Genomic DNA, 13,700 nt, shown 5'->3' on the forward strand with positions numbered 1-13,700 from the left:
CCAAAGTGGCGCGAAAACTTTCAACCTATGATGAACCTACTTAATGTCACATGGCAGGGAATACAAATGCCAGAGGTTAGTTTAAAGCAAGCTCTCCTGAAAAGGAGAGCTGTGCCAACCTATCACACAGAGGATGAATAGTGAAGATATGGGGGGAAATCAAAGGATCCATTCTGGCAGAAATTGTGCTATAGACTATATTAGATATATGGAAATTAATAAATCCTCATTTCTTCTCTTATTCTTGGAGATTTCAATCTACAGGAAAGCTAACTGGTCACCAGGGTCCTGTTATGTGCCTTACTGTAGATCGAATTTCCAATGGACAAGATCTTATCATCACTGGTTCAAAGGATCATTATATTAAGGTAAACCATTAGTATTTGCTTATCTAAAATCTACATTGAAGCATGGATGTAGGCTTCAGCAGAAGTGACTTGCATCTCTATGTCTGAAATATGACAGCCAAGAGAGAAATTCTTTGATCAGTTATAAGTTATGAATAATGTCCAGTCTTAATAAACACATCACTTCAGTGCTATTTTTATGTCATGATGGAACATGGATGGATGGTTGTCTGTAATTAAACTTTTTCTTAATCCCTGGTAAGGTGGACATCAGGTGTATGAAGTCTTGGAGAAATATTCATAACAACTATTGTTAAGTAGCATTTAGTCTTGAAAGTATCTGAAGTCAGTGTTGCTGTTTTGGAGTGCAGACCTAATTGCTTCTGCAGAGATGCTCTGTGTGCTCCCCAGAGCAGAGAGTCTGGGCTCTTTCAGAACTCAAGTAACACTTAAGCAACAGGGAAGAGGAGGGGTCAGCACATCACATCATCCTCTTGGCCAAGGTGCCAAGTCTTGTTTGGTGCATTCATTAGCACACAGATTGCTCTGAATTGTGTTCAAAGCACCACCAAGGGTATTATGATACTATCCTGCTGCTTGGCATTGTGATTAATTCACTCAAGAACAGGAAATCTGGGTTTTGGAGAGGTGTGGGGTTTTTTGTTTTATTTTTTGCTTGGAAGGGACGTTTAAAGGTTACCTAGACCAACCCTCCTGCTTTGAGCAGGAACATCTTTAACTAGATCAGGTTGCTGAGAGCCCTGTCCAACCTGACCTTGAATGGAATGACCAGGGATGGGTCATCTGTTACCCCTCTGGGCACCAGTGTTTCACCATCTTTTGTTGTGAAAAATTTCTTCCTTAAGCCAAGCCTTCCCACTCGGCTGTGCACTGGTCCAGCTTTGGAAGACAACCTGCAAGGTGGGTGCATAGCTTGGTGGTTTGGACTGTGGACTTGAATCCTGTCAGCAATCCCTGTGGTTAGAGCCCAGAGGATTCTTAAAAAGTAGGGTGACAGAGGGGCACTCTAATAATTACTTTTCTGCACGGTTCAGAATATTGGGTTCGTTAGGAGCTACCATCCTGGCACAGTAATGACTGCAGAACCTCAGTGGGGACAACAGGGTGTGATCGAGTAATGCAGGTTTGTCATACTACCAACTCATGTGACAAGCAAGGAGGTGGAAGGGCATTTGGAAGAACATAGCTGTCAACAGTCAGAAGTCTATCTGCCATTCTTGTATGCTCCCTTGCTGTGGGCAGGCTACCTAAATCCTTATGAGGCCATCTGCCTCTTGATGTACATGACTAGAATATCCCCTGATATTTTGGCCACGTGTATGTGCTGCAGAGTAGTAGGCAGTCTGCAAGGTGAATGTGTCCTTAATAGTCAAACTACTACGGATAGTACAGAAGATCTATATGTGAATGGTCAGTCCACCAGTCTGGAAATTCTCAGTGCTTCTGCACAGTGGTGGTAGGTCTGGTCACAGTCTGCTTTCCCCTGTCACAGGGAACTACTGTCTTGTCTGCTGAGCCAGGAATATTAGTCCAAGTACCTAACTTTTCCAGTGTATCATTGAACTTTTTTGTTACAGCTGGAACTGATGCATGTTAATCAAATGCAGTTACTTTAGAAATACCTTTAACTCACTTGAGGTATTCTTTTACACTGCCAAGCTCTCCCTTTTTTATTGCTAAGCTTGTTCATTTTAAAAGGTCAATGAAGAGCAAATACTAGGGGATGAAGTCTGACATTTGGTTGTGAAACAGAAGTAGTGGTTTAAACAGTTACAGCTCGTGAGTTCTTCCTAAGCTCAGTCTAACTGGGTGAGTTCTGGCTTGCTACAATGCAAAACGAAACGTGGTTGCTTGAACTGCTGCTCTAGGGACAAAGACCGGAAGGGACCGATTATGCCTTAAATTGTTATAATGGCCCTGCTTGAATCTGTTATAAGATCCCATTCTTGGAGCACAGACAAGAAGAGATGTGTGTCTAGTGCTGGAAACATCAACATGTAATGGTATGTGATCCTTGCCAAAACACCTTGTCCAGAAAAATATATTAATGCCTCTTCCTGTAGCCACCTGTGCAGTTCTCCCAGTGTGAGACATGTTTCCCACACTCGCTCACGAGCTTTGTTTCTCTGGCCCACTGCGTGGTATCGATAGGCTTTTCCTTGTGAAGATGCTGCATATTTCATACCCAAGTAGTAACGCTTCTTCCCAGAGCAGTCCTCTCTGAAGTCAGTGAAGTATTCCTGCTTCAGGCAAAAGGTAGAAGAGGAGAAAGGAGTGGTTCTGGTAGATAAATTCTGTCAAATATACAACATGATATAGTAGCCTGTAATTTTACAAAAATTTCTCCTGAAGCTATTTGCTGTGTGTCTTCCAAGCTGCTTAGATGGTGGATAACTTTGCTTAATGTATTTGATCATTTATTTATTCATTTTAGATGTTTGATGTGACTGAAGGGGCTCTTGGAAGTGTAAGTCCTACACACAATTTTGAACCTCCTCACTATGATGGCATTGAAGCACTTGCTATTACAGGAGACAACCTTTTCAGTGGATCCAGAGATAACGGAATTAAGAAATGGGACTTGGCTCAAAAAGACCTTCTTCAGGTAATGGAAAAAATAATGTGGCTAACGTTACCATCATGCTGTAGAACTTTTTTTTGGTCTATGTAAATGTTCAGGCTCATGCTGACTATTCACTTGGATACTCATTATGTTTTTAATAGGGAAGGCACAGAGCACTGACTAGAAGAAATCGGTAACATACTTGATCTTTACACTAGGAACACAGTTGCTTTCAGGTAATGGAAAAAATAATGTGGCTAACGTTACCATCATGCTGTAGAACTTTTTTTTGGTCTATGTAAATGTTCAGGCTCATGCTGACTATTCACTTGGATACTCATTATGTTTTTAATAGGGAAGGCACAGAGCACTGACTAGAAGAAATCGGTAACATACTTGATCTTTACACTAGGAACACAGTTGCTTTGTTTGTTAGCCTTCTAGTTTAGTTCTGAGTATGTGGGTTTTGAGTTTTTTGCTTTGGAATGAAGGCAACACTTGTCTGTGTATGGAGCCATTAGATATCACCCTTGTCAATGACAAGTTGGTACATTTTGGACTGGGAACTCGTTAATGAGAATGCTTTAGATCAGGCTACAGAATATTTTCTTGTGAAGAGGGTTTACAACCTACTCACTCCACCCAGCTGTTTGTTTTTTTTTTTCTAAAATGCTTACTTGGATCTCCATCTTGTTATACAATGCATATGTTGTGTACAACACACACAGAACAATCTGTTTGCTGTTAGAACATATTTGCTGTAAGTTTTCACTGTAACAGAAAAAAAGATGATTGGGGAGCAGGGAGAAGGACCTCAAATCCAGGGAAACCTTGAAGTTCGTTTGTTTGATATCACGACTTTCATTCATGGCTATAAGCCATTCTGTTCTTTTAGGACTTAGATGAGAGGCTGTTAAGGCAGATACAGTTATTTGAGACTGTGCGAGAAGTAGAAGGCAGAAAAACAAATGCCCGAAGATACTGCTGTTTTTTCAAATTATTGGCTAGATACCAACCATTTAACACTTTTTGGGGTGAGATGGAGCATGACTTTTATGTGCATTTAATATGCAGACTGATGGCAAGGAAACAAGTTTTGGGACATGAGAGAATACTGAATTGATCACCTTCAGATGAAAACTTTTATACAGGTGTCCTTAATATTCCATAAACATACAAACTTTCTTGATCTTCTTTCAAAATTGCCCAGCTGGGTGCCAGTTTCTTTTCAGAACACTAAAACGTCACAGCTAAAATAAGGATTCAGAAATTCAGCTTCTTACAGAAAATCTCCACCTGGCCATAAGGGACATCTACCTTCCTATCTGTCTGTCTAGGGAAATGTATTAAGCAGCTTGTTAGCAAAAAGGAGGACCAGAGGAACAGGAAAGATTTTGTATTCTCAGAATGACTTTATTAAAGTTGTAAGAAGCATCTTCGCTCTTGCATTTTAGGCTCATTAAAATGTTAAGCAATATGCATTTTCATCACTGCAAGTAATTCAGAGAGAACACGGGGGCAGGGGTGTGGTAGTATGTAGCAGTGGACTAGTTTGTGTTCATTTTCTTATTTTCCTTTCGGTATATGTGCATTTGATAACATCTGTATTTCATTTCCCTCTGTTTTTTAGTTTTAAAAGTAGAGCGTAATAATGACGTCATGCTTCCTTCTTTTTGTTTCTATAAAATATGTGGTGGGTTTTTTCAAGGAACTGAGGCTAAAGCATTTGACAAAACAAACCAGATTATTTTTATTCACTGTCTTTTTAGGGCATGAAAAAAAGTGCTGTTACTTTTGCTAGTCGTGGGCTGGTTCAGGGTGAAAAGGCCCTCTGGAGGTCGCACAGTGTGAAGTTAGCCTGCTGGTCCCATCAAGGCCAACTTTGAAGTTAAGTCTGGTTACTCAAGGCCTTGCCCAGCTGCGTTTTCAAAATTTCCGAGGTCACAGATTGCACAGCTGCTTTGGGTGATCCATTACACTCCTCAAACTGCTCTTGTATGAGTTTCTCCTGACTCATATCCAGTCAATTTCTGTTGTTGCAATTTTGCTTTGGTGTGTACATTTGACTGTTTCAGATGAAGGGGAAAAAAAAAAAACCTGAAACAAAGCTGAGCTGCTTTAAGATATAAATGCTAGCATTTCAACAGAGGTCCTGATTTGGCATGCATGTATTAAACAAGTCTGATCCTCTGTAGCTGGTGAAAATCCCTTAACAAACATGCCATTCAAAAGAATTTGGAGATCCGTGCTGTACATCCCAAGCCACAAAACACTGCTGTGACAAAATTAAGCTTTATAAGAACCACTCCCCTCCCAGTTACATGAAGTGCTGTAGGACCAGACCACCAGTGTTTGTTGTAGCAGGGTGTATTATAGATAAAATGCCAAGACGATCCTAGAAGGCTTAATGTATTCCATAATACGAGAAAGGCAGCAAAGCATTTCCTACCAAATTGAACTGGAGAAGAGCCACTCTTGGTCCCCTTAAAAGACAGCAAACTTGGGCTGTTATTTCCCCAGTCTTGGTACCAAATGGATGTGGTTCTCAGCCAGGCTGTGCAGGCTTTTGCTTTCTGCATTAGCACTTAAATGCTAGTGTCCTTTCTCAATAAAAAATTAATGTATTTTTGTTAAGTGCTGCATCACAAAATCAATTTATAATGTGTAATGGGAAAAGAAGAAAGGAGGATGGCAAATATAGAAAGAGTTTCTCTCTCCCTGGTGTATTTTTGAGCAGTACTTCGGATTTTCTTTTTTTATAGCTGTTTTACAGGCAGAATTGAAACATATACAGAGACCATATGTTCAAAAAGGCATTCAGATGTGCATTTGAACATACAGATTTAGCAATATTTTTAATTTCGGTTCCATGTCATGTTATGTTTTGTGCATATTGGATTTTCTTCTTGTTTTGCAGTATTATTTCACAAAGAGAAACAACCTCATGCTATAGAAGCAGCCTCATGAAAGACAGCACCCTCCTCGCTCTAAAGGAGGCGAAGCTGCGGGGCTGTGATACACCGAGTCATGTAGCAAATACACTGCAGGGCAGGAATTAGGCTTAGAACGTGGGATCGTTCCATTTGCGCGCTCGTTCCTAGAATTTCGTGCAGCCCTGTGAGACTTGGCCTGCCTTCTCTTTTTCAGCAAGTTCCGAATGCTCATAAAGACTGGGTGTGTGCTCTCGGCCTGGTACCCGGTGTTCCGGTTCTGCTCAGCGGCTGCAGGGGAGGCACCCTCAAGCTCTGGAATGTGGATACCTTTGCACCCATTGGGGAGATGAAGGGACATGACAGCCCCATAAATGCAATCTGCACCAACTCCAGCCAGATTTTCACAGCAGCAGAGTGAGTTTTTCTTTTCCATGGATTTTTCTTTTCTATAGCTCCTGCTAGAATTGTTTCCGTGCAAACGCATTTAGGAGATCTTCAGTTGTGTAAGTCGCTTTGTAGCAAGCATGGGGATACCTGGTCCATGCCCCTAAAAGCTGATAATCTACTGCTGTGGGTATGCAGTGGGCTGTGTACACCCCAGGGGTTGCACAACATGATCCATTGGGATGCAGGAAGAAAATATATATGTACTATACTGTAAATAAATACTCCTTCAGTAGTACCTGTATATAATTTATAAATGAATAAATACACATGGGGGTGTGTGCTCTAAAAGATTTTAGCATGCTCAAAACAAGTTGAGACACCACTGATTTGCAGGATGGCAGGGAGCATTTGGCAGTGATTGAGAACTTTACCAGCTTGTCTCTACAGCTGGGCTGTTTACTGCTAGGACTGATCCCTGACTTGTGGGGGCTTTGGGGTTTTTGTTTTGTTTTTAAGTGCTGCCATAGAGTAGAAGCTTTGCAAGCCATCCTACTGTCCTTTAAACACCTTGATTTGAACATTTGCTTCCTCAGAAGTGAGCAAATTGAGTACCTGAAACCTCAGGGAACCTGACCAAGAAAAATACCTCATTCTAGAGAAAGTGCAGGAGACAGCAGCAGAGCCTAGTTAGTGGCGTAGTGAGGAGCTGTGCAAACTGCCATGCTATCTTCTAGTGCCAATCACGGAAGCTTCTGGCATTCTGAATTGAAAGCAGGTCTTTCTGAATTGAAGCAGGATTTCAAAGTTGCTGAGTTCCCATGTTTGGTGGCCAATTTTTATGTTTAAGCATTAACAGATAGGGGTAGAGACATCCAAGCTTATGTCTCTGCCTGAAGAGTATTAATAAGTTTAGAACATACGTGCACCTATAATTTATTCTTCATTACTAGTGAAGGAAAATACCAGCCTCTTGGAACTTGTTGTGAAGGTCTGCAGAGCTTGGAGCACTCCTGACAATTTAGAGTGAAGGCTCGAGTCAGAACGCCTCTATACTGTGATAAAGTCTTTCCTGACTTCCTGGCTTTTTTCAAGGGTGTTATAAGGAATACACAAGTCAGTTTGCCAAAACTTGGTTTATGAGAAATTCATAACTTCTTTTGCACAGGATAAATTCCTATTTAATAAGACTAATTCTTTGTTTTACTTTTTAGTTATGAAAACAGTTTTGTAACACATTCCATGTGACACTTGTACAGACTTTAAAAACATGATACTTAGACTTTAAAATCGTGTAAATACTGATTGTTGCCAAAAGTACAGCTTTATATCTTGTCTCTCCTGGGCTTCTGAACACCAGCTCACTGGTGTTACACTTCCCAGCACCTGGCAAAGCCTTTTGCTTTATTTGAGGGGTGGGCAGGTGTTAGGACTTTGCATTATCTTGGTGTTCTGTGCTGCTTTTACCTTTTTCCATTCTGGACTGACACTTGTCATGCAAACAAGACCATGTTTCAGGTCCTGTTTGATTTAACCTAATGTTTTTTTTAGTGGCAAGGAGCAGTCTTGTCCTGTCGAGTCTGTCTCTCTAATTCTGTTGTGCATTGCCTTTTGCCTGTGCTCTAATGAGTTGCAGACAGGTACATGAGATGGAAGCTCTTCTCTGATATCAGTCTACTGAAGCCCATTACCATTAGCCGTATTTTAAAAAATTAATAACAGAGTAGGAGCCTGCTTTCCTTAGACATATAATCTCTATACTTGCCTAGATGGTTAAAGGCAGTAGTAGCCAGTGCTGTGATAAGGTTAGAGAATGTTAAACGTTGTACATCTTAGATTACAAAGTCTCCTGAAGATGGAATGACCCTTGCATATCCATTAAGGAAATCTTATTTTGCCAAAAATGCCTTTTCTGAATAAGTCACCTGAGCTTTTAAGAAATCTCCCTTGCCCTCTTCCCCCTGCCCTGCCCCAGCCTTGGTCTTGCTTGGTCCCCAGTTTAATTACCTAGCTCTAATATGGCTTTGTTTTCTTTTTCAGTGACCGGACCGTGAGGATCTGGAAAGCTCGAAATGTAATAGATGGACAGATCTCAGATACAGGAGATGCAAGTGAAGATCTTGCCAGTAATTGAAATTATGGGTATAAATTAATATATTGATGAATTTCAGGTGCACTCTATGCAGTTTGCCGCATGCTTATTAGGTAAACACTGATGACTGGAATGAACTGACAAATAAGAGTGAACTCTTCTACTAGACCTGCTGTCCTTAAAATATGTACTGTATTTGAGAAAAAATAACCTCTTGGTAGCGTGCTTGTCTCAATGGTCACATATCTGTCTATATATTATGGCTGAATTTGTGTGCATATGTAACACTTGTAGTTTAACTGGAAATCAGTCTTCTCTAATAACCATCTCAAAATTATAACCTGGAATGTGTAACAAAGTGCTCTGCTGTATTTCACTCACAAGTAAGATCAGCTCGTTTGCATTTTAGGTAGCGAGGGGTTGGTGATGTCCCAATAACAAGCCTTTGATTACAGTAGGTGGTTTCAAGGCTCTAAAGGTCAATTACACTGTTCTTGGGGAAGTGGAGTGAAGAAAAGATGGGAAGAAGCCGTTAATGACACCTCTCCCTGACATGGCTGTGTCCTGCTAACAGTGAATGCCACAAGACACGTGTTAACGTTAGCATATAATCCTTGTTGACCAAAGTTGTGCAGCTACGTATACTCTGTGCTCAGGACTAGAACTCAAATGCTCATGAATTGGTACGTTTTCTTGGTGTTTTGCCTATATTCTGTAATGACTAGCTGTTCTTAATGTCATGACAGAAATATATCTTAATCTATTTTTCTTATGGGTTTGTTTCTATCATCTCACGTTTTCTTTTTTTAAAGCAAAATGTCTTTCCTTTTTATCTAATTTTATATGCTGCTAAATGTATTTTAAATACACTGTTTTGCAAACTTGGCAGTTACTTTGAGAACTGAACCACGTGTATTGGAAAAAATCTGTGTAAATAGATGGTTGTACAAAGAAAATATCTTACCTTGTGCCTGTATGACTTTTAAAGCTCTTAGAGTGTGGATATTGAGGGAGGATGTATAATTTACCCAACTGCGCTGAATATTAATTTGTAAATTATGCAAATTTAAATTCTGTAGATTCAGATACAGTGTTTGGATATTGAGGTTTTTTGGTTTTTTTCTTTCCAGAAAATATCAGTCTGTAAATTATAGCTTATGTAGGTAACACTTAAATAAAGATGTGAATGTGAACTACTTCTCTTTGCTGTTTTCATCATACTTCCTTAAAATTCACTTCCCTTGCAAAGGCCCCAAATATAAAATGCAGAATTTTACCTACAAGACAGTAGGTTGCTGAGTAATATGGCCCATAAGTTGTTCTGGTATCCCACGTCTGTGTTCTTGTTGGTCGTTATTTGTGTTATGATAGTATTTAGGAACCCTGGTAGAATTCCCTCCTATTAAGTGCAGTGAAGACTGAAAATGAAGCAGATGGTTCCTGTTCCTAAGAGATGACAGTTCTTACCTTATTATGTATAGTCTGTCCACGAAAGAACAGTTCTCATGCCTCTTACTGATTTTAGAGGAATTATTTCCTTCTCAGCGCAGCTTGAATGGAGATGAAAATGCACTGTGCTTGTGACTTGAGGTCGCTGCTTTGTTCCAAGTTTGGGCAGGAATGTGATACACATTGTTGAGGAACAATGTACAGTTAGTTAAAATAAATTGTAGCAATACCAGTGGGTGTGGATCTGTCGTGCTCTTTGACTACTCAAGGGGTGTACATGGAAAAGGTCTGGGACAACCTTTTTACAGCTTTGAGCAAAACTCGCAGCAGAGAGTGAATTTATATGCAGGACTCCTGTGAGAGGCTTCGTGTGCCTGGTGGAGGGTCCCCGTTCTGCCTGGCCCAGGGGGTGAAGGCCAGCCCCTGTGCCAAGCTACACAAATGATTCCAACAGCTTGGGGACCCCTGGTTTTGGAGCTGAACACTCATGGTTGTCATCTGGGTAGCGGGGAGTTTTTCACGTGTGTTTTGTGTAGGATTCATACAAATATTGTGGTTTGCAGCTGCAGGCTGGAAGTCCTTACAAACCCAGGGAACACCCGCCTGCTGGCAGGCTGCTCTGCTCCAGGGACCGTATGGTGAGGGGCTGCTGCGGGGGGCAGCAGTCTGAACTGCAGGTGCTTCTCTCTGCTGATGCTTGACGGCACAGACACTTCGTTTCTTGAAACTGTCCCCTGACAGGCACCAATTAGCGCTTAGATAATGTGTGCAGAGAAAGATTTTTGGGTTTTCCTTCAGGAAGACATCCCGCCCAAACCAGATCTTACCATAAAACACAGCTTACTGTGAAAGTTCTTGTCATGAAGTAACTGGAAGGGAACTGTCATTTTGTAAAGGTCCTAGTGTCTTGTTTTAATGCAGAATTCTTCAGCTGTTTGTTTTTCTACAAACTTTTCATTTTGTACTGTAAAACTACGTATGTGATAAAAAGTAATACGCAATCAGAAAAAGATAAGCACTGGACTCTGTCTGAAGATGTGTGCTTTAAAAAAAAAGGGTAACTTCTGAAAAAATAATCTTCTAAGTATTGTAACATGTTCCCAAAGTTAGAATTCAGAAGTTGAGCAAAGTTTGTGGATGAAGTACTGACTACATTCTATCTTATCTGCATAGATATGCAGACAAGGTCAGGTGTTATAATTAATCTCATGTAAGATGCGAATGCTGAGAAAATATTTGCAATGTTCCTTATTATGTATCGGAACAAGCATTTATTGTGCCCCCTGCTTTGTATAAAAGGCTCCGTGCTGCCTGCAGAAATCGGCCTTCAACCATGGAGAGGATCGGGAGCCTCTGCTTCCTCGCTGTTGTGCTCACAGGTAAATTTATCACACTTGTGTTTTGTCATAGGCCTATAAACACAAATGAGATTATATATATATATATATACACATACACATGTGGTAACAACAGAGGAGCTGTTAAAGGAGGAGATCATTTTCATGGAAAAGGAGAGAATGGGCACAGCTTTACCTCCACCTGAGGTGACTCTGTGGGAAGACAGCAGGGCTGGCTTGTTCAGAAACGCACCCCAGTCCAACAGTGTGTTCAGCTCTTGGGCACCAGCACAGACACGCTGGAGCCTGTGGGACCGTTCAGCTGCAGAAAGTTACCCTGTGCTTTGCCAGTTTGTTTTCTGTGATTTTCACCCTGGTATACCAGAGGTTAATGCAGTCCAGAGTCTAACGAAGGGGGAACGCATCTTCTTAAGGTTACTAGATACAGGAAGAGGGAACCTCTGCAGCAAATGCCTTTGAAATGTATAGATGAACCCAAAATGTAGTGACTAATGCTATTGAATTAAAAGCTGTGTGGTAATATTTTAATTCCTTGCTTATGCCTTACTGCGGCATTTTCTGATCTGATTTCACAAAATTAAAGTCAAGGTTTTTAAAAATCAATGGAAATAATTTTTCTCATATCTTTCAAACTGTCTTGCTTTGGGTTCTGTTCCCATGGAAATTATTATGGCAAAGCAGCAAGTAGCCGTAGCTGTTGCTATATTCGATTGCTTGTTTGCATTTTATCTTCCATGTATGCTTACAGACATGACCCATAAATGTGGTGGAAATGATGCGGAGATTTAAAAATGTTTTTTTAAAGTATGGAAGGAAAATTTTATCTTCCCACTTGCTACTACTACCTCATTTGTAGTATAATAGAAATAAATCCAGGAAGAAGGGATGAATGAGGTTGCAGCCTTGTTCAGCTGCTCACACCTGCAAGTGCTGGTTTTCAAAATTTGCTGGAAAATTTGAGCTTCACATTGAAGGGGAGTGAAGGGGGAAATTAAAGAACTTTCCTTGCTCCTACTGGGGCAATTTTTTTCCCCTTGAACTAGATTTTTCATTCACAATATCCTTCTTACGAAGTATTTTGAAAGCATTTTATTATACAGGGGAGTTGATAAGTATCCTGTGAACTTGTGCTGTGTAAAATGACACCAAGTTAATAATTGCTTGTAGTATGTTTTGTCATATTCTTTTATTTCAGCAATGAAAACAACGATGCTGCATTTGACTCTCTTTAGAAAAAAGAAAAAAAAAGATGTAAAAGAAATTGACGGGTTTACTCTATTTTGTGCTTGGTCTGCCAAGGCGTTAATGCAAACGTGCCAGGCACAGCAGTGCAAAGCTGCTGGACACAGAAGCCATGCACTGACTGCAGAGGTGGTGCTTGGTACGGCGTTTTTTTAACCTCTGGTTGCGCAGGTTTAAGGACCTCAGGATCCAGAGGGCTGCAGGGAGCCTTTGAAATCCTCCCAGGTCCCTGCATAAGCAGGACTGTTTAGTGCCTAGTGGTAGAAAGGCAGGGCAGTTACTTGCATGGGACTTGCGGACTGACAGAATCAAGGTTGGAAAAGACCTTTACTATCATTGAGTCCAACCATAACCCAGCACTGCCAGGTTGCCACTAAACCACGTCCCTCGGAAATACATCTGCATGACATTCCCTCATCTGCAGCAGGGACGTAGTACAAAAGGTCAAGGCTTTAACCCCCTGGCCCAGAGTCTTCACGATTTCTGCTCCAAGAAGAAATAACGTAGGGGTTGCAGAGGGATGGCCATATTTCTGTTATGCTTTGGATGAAAAAGAGAATCAGAATTCAGGGCTTTCCTATGCGACAGATCACGGTGGGTGAATGCTGAACAGAAAGCATCCACCTGTGGGCCATGACTGTTCACCCCACAAAACAGAGGTGGAAGCCAAGCTTGCCTGTCTGGCAGCTGATGAAGTTTAACAGGTTTCGTTTGTTAGTTCCCACTCTAGAATGTGATACCAGGCGTTGTGGCAGTGAGGAGGGAGCTCTGCTGCACAGCCCAGGAGCGTCAGACCTGAGTGTCAGATGCATCAAAAAGGGGATGAGGGTTTTCTCAAAAGACACGTGTAGATGGCACTCAGCTCCTGCTTTTCTGCATTCCCAACCCTTGCTTGGAAATCAGCTCTGGTATTGCAGCGTGATGGCATTTTCTTGTGAATCGACAGTTTTATTCTGTAAATTTTCCCTGTATATATAATTACTGCTTGCGCACATCATCTTGTAAAGTTCTTTAAACGGAGAAGCCTAGGCTGCATCAGCAACCATGTTTTAAGCTTTCAAGCACGCAACAGTCTACATAAAATTAAAAAAACAATTCAAGCAGAGGTATTAGTCATTTTATGGAAAAAAGCAATTATTGTTCAAGTAGGTTTAATCTTTGAATATTGTTGTAATGACTAAAATGACATAATTTAACTTCAAAGTAAGTATGCTGCTCTCTTTAAGCGTATTTGATAACAGAGCATGTTGTCAGCTCAGCAGGGAGCTGGACTCGTGGTCCCCCTGCTCTCAGGGGGCTCACTGCCCATGG

General features: G+C 41.0%; 1 protein-coding gene across 1 annotated transcript; it reads left to right on the forward strand.

Moving 5' to 3' along the window:
• Positions 1 to 250: 250 nt before the first annotated feature.
• LOC104493895 (kinesin-like protein KIF21A) lies at positions 251 to 9,535 on the forward strand (the record flags this gene model as incomplete). Its single annotated transcript, XM_010136660.1, has 4 exons — positions 251 to 368; positions 2,803 to 2,973; positions 6,079 to 6,278; positions 8,289 to 9,535. Coding segments are annotated over 4 exons (583 nt in total), but the record flags the coding sequence as incomplete, so codon positions are not given.
• Between the last annotated feature and the right edge of the window lie 4,165 nt (positions 9,536 to 13,700).

This window comes from Buceros rhinoceros, unplaced genomic scaffold, assembly GCF_000710305.1.
Source record: "Buceros rhinoceros silvestris isolate BGI_N320 unplaced genomic scaffold, ASM71030v1 scaffold5415, whole genome shotgun sequence".
NCBI classification, from domain to species: Eukaryota; Metazoa; Chordata; class Aves; order Bucerotiformes; family Bucerotidae; genus Buceros; species Buceros rhinoceros.